The sequence below is a fragment of the Macrotis lagotis genome, chromosome 4 (genome assembly GCF_037893015.1).
Source record: "Macrotis lagotis isolate mMagLag1 chromosome 4, bilby.v1.9.chrom.fasta, whole genome shotgun sequence".
NCBI classification, from domain to species: Eukaryota; Metazoa; Chordata; class Mammalia; order Peramelemorphia; family Peramelidae; genus Macrotis; species Macrotis lagotis.
This window is the reverse complement of record NC_133661.1, coordinates 541,220-543,453: the sequence shown is the minus strand read 5'-3', so window position 1 is coordinate 543,453 and position 2,234 is coordinate 541,220. Positions and strand designations below refer to the sequence as shown.

At 66.2% G+C, this 2,234-nt stretch overlaps 1 protein-coding gene across 1 annotated transcript; it reads left to right on the top strand.

Annotated features, from left to right (window-relative positions):
- The first annotated feature begins 242 nt into the window (after positions 1-242).
- On the top strand, positions 243-1,953 carry LOC141522939 (uncharacterized). The gene is made up of 4 exons (XM_074236290.1): positions 243-362; positions 735-937; positions 1,017-1,112; positions 1,207-1,953. Exons 1-4 carry the CDS (start codon positions 287-289, stop codon positions 1,648-1,650), a joined length of 819 nt encoding a protein of 272 aa, XP_074092391.1. The 5' UTR covers positions 243-286; the 3' UTR covers positions 1,651-1,953.
- Positions 1,954-2,234: the final 281 nt, after the last annotated feature.

The window sequence follows — 2,234 nt, the reverse complement described above, 5'->3', positions numbered from 1 at the left end:
GGTCGCAGCTCATCTGAGGGAGGATTGGGGGGGACCCGGGCCCGGGGGGGTCTGTGCCGGGCCGGAGGGTGGCCGTTGCTTCTGCAGGGGGCCGCGGCCTGCTCCCCGAGGAGGAAACTGAGGCCCCTCCCGGGTCACGACCCGCGCCCCCGCCCCGGGCGGGCCCGCCCAGCCCCCACCCCGCCCCCCGCGGCGAGGCCCCCGGACGGGATTGGCTGGCGGGCGGGGCCCGGGGCCGGAGCCGTCGGGTGCGAGGCCAGGCCGGAGCCCAGCCCGGAGCCGAGCCATGGAGCGCTGCTGGGCCGCCCGCCCCGTCCATGCCGCTGCCGCCGAGCCCGCGGCCCCCGAGCCCGGCAGGCCCGGTGAGCGGGTCCGGGGGGCGCCCGTCGGGGAGGGAGGAGGGGGAGTGGGCGCCCGTCGGGGGGAGGAGGGCGCAGTTTGGGCCTGGGGGGGGTGCACGTCGGGGGGAGGGGGCACTCCTCGGGCCCTGCTAGGGGCTCCTGTCGGGCCTGGGGGGGGGCTGCACGTGGGGCGGAGGGGGAGGGGAGGAGGAGGGCCGGGGGGGGGGGGGCAGCCAGGCCCGGGCCCGAGGCGAGATTGGAACCCGGGCCCGGCTATCTCAGCCACCCGGAGCCGGCCCCGGGGTCTGCTTTCTTCGCCCCCTCCCGCCCCACACCCGGGCCGGGCTGCTTTCCCCGGGGCGCAGGGCTGACCCCGGCCTCGCCCCTCCCCAGCCCCCCCCTCCATGCCCGGGTCGGACCCCCCCAGGGTCCAGGAGCACCACGTGGACCAGAGCCGGGCCCGGAGGCCCAAGAGCCGGACCACGTTCCGGCCCGAGCAACTGCGCTTGCTGAGGGCCAGCTTCGCCCAGTCCAGATACATAACAGCGGAGCGGGGCAGCCAGCTGGCCCGGGAGCTGGGGCTGAGCTACAAGCAGGTCAGGGGGCGGGGGAGGGGCGGGGAGGGGCGGGACCCCCAGGGTCAGCGGGGTGACCGGAGCTGCTTGGCTTCTCCAGGTCAAGACCTGGTTCCAGAACCAGAGGCTGAAGGTCAAGAGATCGCAGAAGGCACCCCCCTATGCCCTCCAGCCCCAAGACCACAGACTGTGTCAGGTAAAGACCCCCTGCCCAAGCATCGGGAAGCAGGCCGCCCAGGGGTCCCCCCCATTCCAGGGGCCTTCGGGTCATCTGCTTCCCCTTCTTTTAGCTGGAACCAGACACCGGACCCCAAGGCCTCAGTCACCCTTCTTTGTTTCAAGTGGACCCCATGGATGATTGTCCCGAAGACTATGCTGGACCCGTCGACCAGGTGTCTGAGAACTGGCTCCAGAACTATGGAGAGGGGCCCTCTCCCTACCAGGTGGCCCTCCAAGCCCCCTATGCCACCGGTGCCTTGGAGGCCCCCGTGGGGCCCATGGGCTGGGGCTATCCCATGGGATCCCCAGCCCCTGTGGCCTCTTGTGCCCCACCCCTCATGCAGGGGCATCTGCAGCCCCTCCCCACAGGCATGCCAGGTGGCTCAGTCCAGTTGGAGCAAGGCTGCTCCGTTGGTTCCGAGACCGGCTTTGCTTCTGCGTCGACCCCCGACATTGGTAGTGCCCTCCCGGATCAGACCTACCCCCTGATGGGCCCTGGCTTGTTTGGCCCCTGAAATGGCCCTTGCTTCAAAGTGAGCCCTCCTCCACTGGTTTTCTAGTCTTCCCTGAGGGTATTTTTTGGGTGGGTTGCTGCTCCCCAGGGGCACATGAAACTCTCCAGATTTCTTCCCTGACGTCTGATTTTCCAAATAACTGAAGGACAGCCCAGGAGAAGACATGAGGCATGGGGTGACTGGGTCTTCTGTCTTGAACTCTTTCTTGTTGCTGTGGCAGTTTGGGGGGCAGGGTTGGTCATCATCATCATCCTGCAGGATGAATGGAGCTCAGACACATTTTTACCTTTCTAGGACCAAAGGACTGAGTGTAAAGGAGCCTCTCAATAAAACTAAGACATGAATTTGATGGAGATCTGCCTCATTTTGTAAAATAAAGGTGTTGATCTTTGGCCCCCTTGATGATCCATGATTTGGAAGTACCCCCATGAGTAGACTGGGCCAACTAGGGACCACCTTCTCTCTTTAGCTCCCCAAGAGTCTTTGGAGAGGTCTGTCCCAAAGCCATGGTGCTCTTGGAGAATGGCAGCCAAGTTTCTGGATCCCTCCTCCCTAGGAAAGTCCTTTTCACCACAATCTGTAGA

What these genes read in the sequence shown, in the direction of transcription:
- LOC141522939 (XM_074236290.1), top strand. Translation starts at nt 287, where the DNA reads ATGGAGCGCTGCTGGGCCGCCCGCCCCGTCCATGCCGCTGCCGCCGAG. An exon ending in CCCCGAGCCCGGCAGGCCCG is followed by an intron (nt 363 to 734) that starts GTGAGCGGGTCC and finishes GCCCCTCCCCAG; the next exon opens with CCCCCCCCTCCATGCCCGGG. An exon ending in TGGGGCTGAGCTACAAGCAG is followed by an intron (nt 938 to 1,016) that starts GTCAGGGGGCGG and finishes TGGCTTCTCCAG; the next exon opens with GTCAAGACCTGGTTCCAGAA.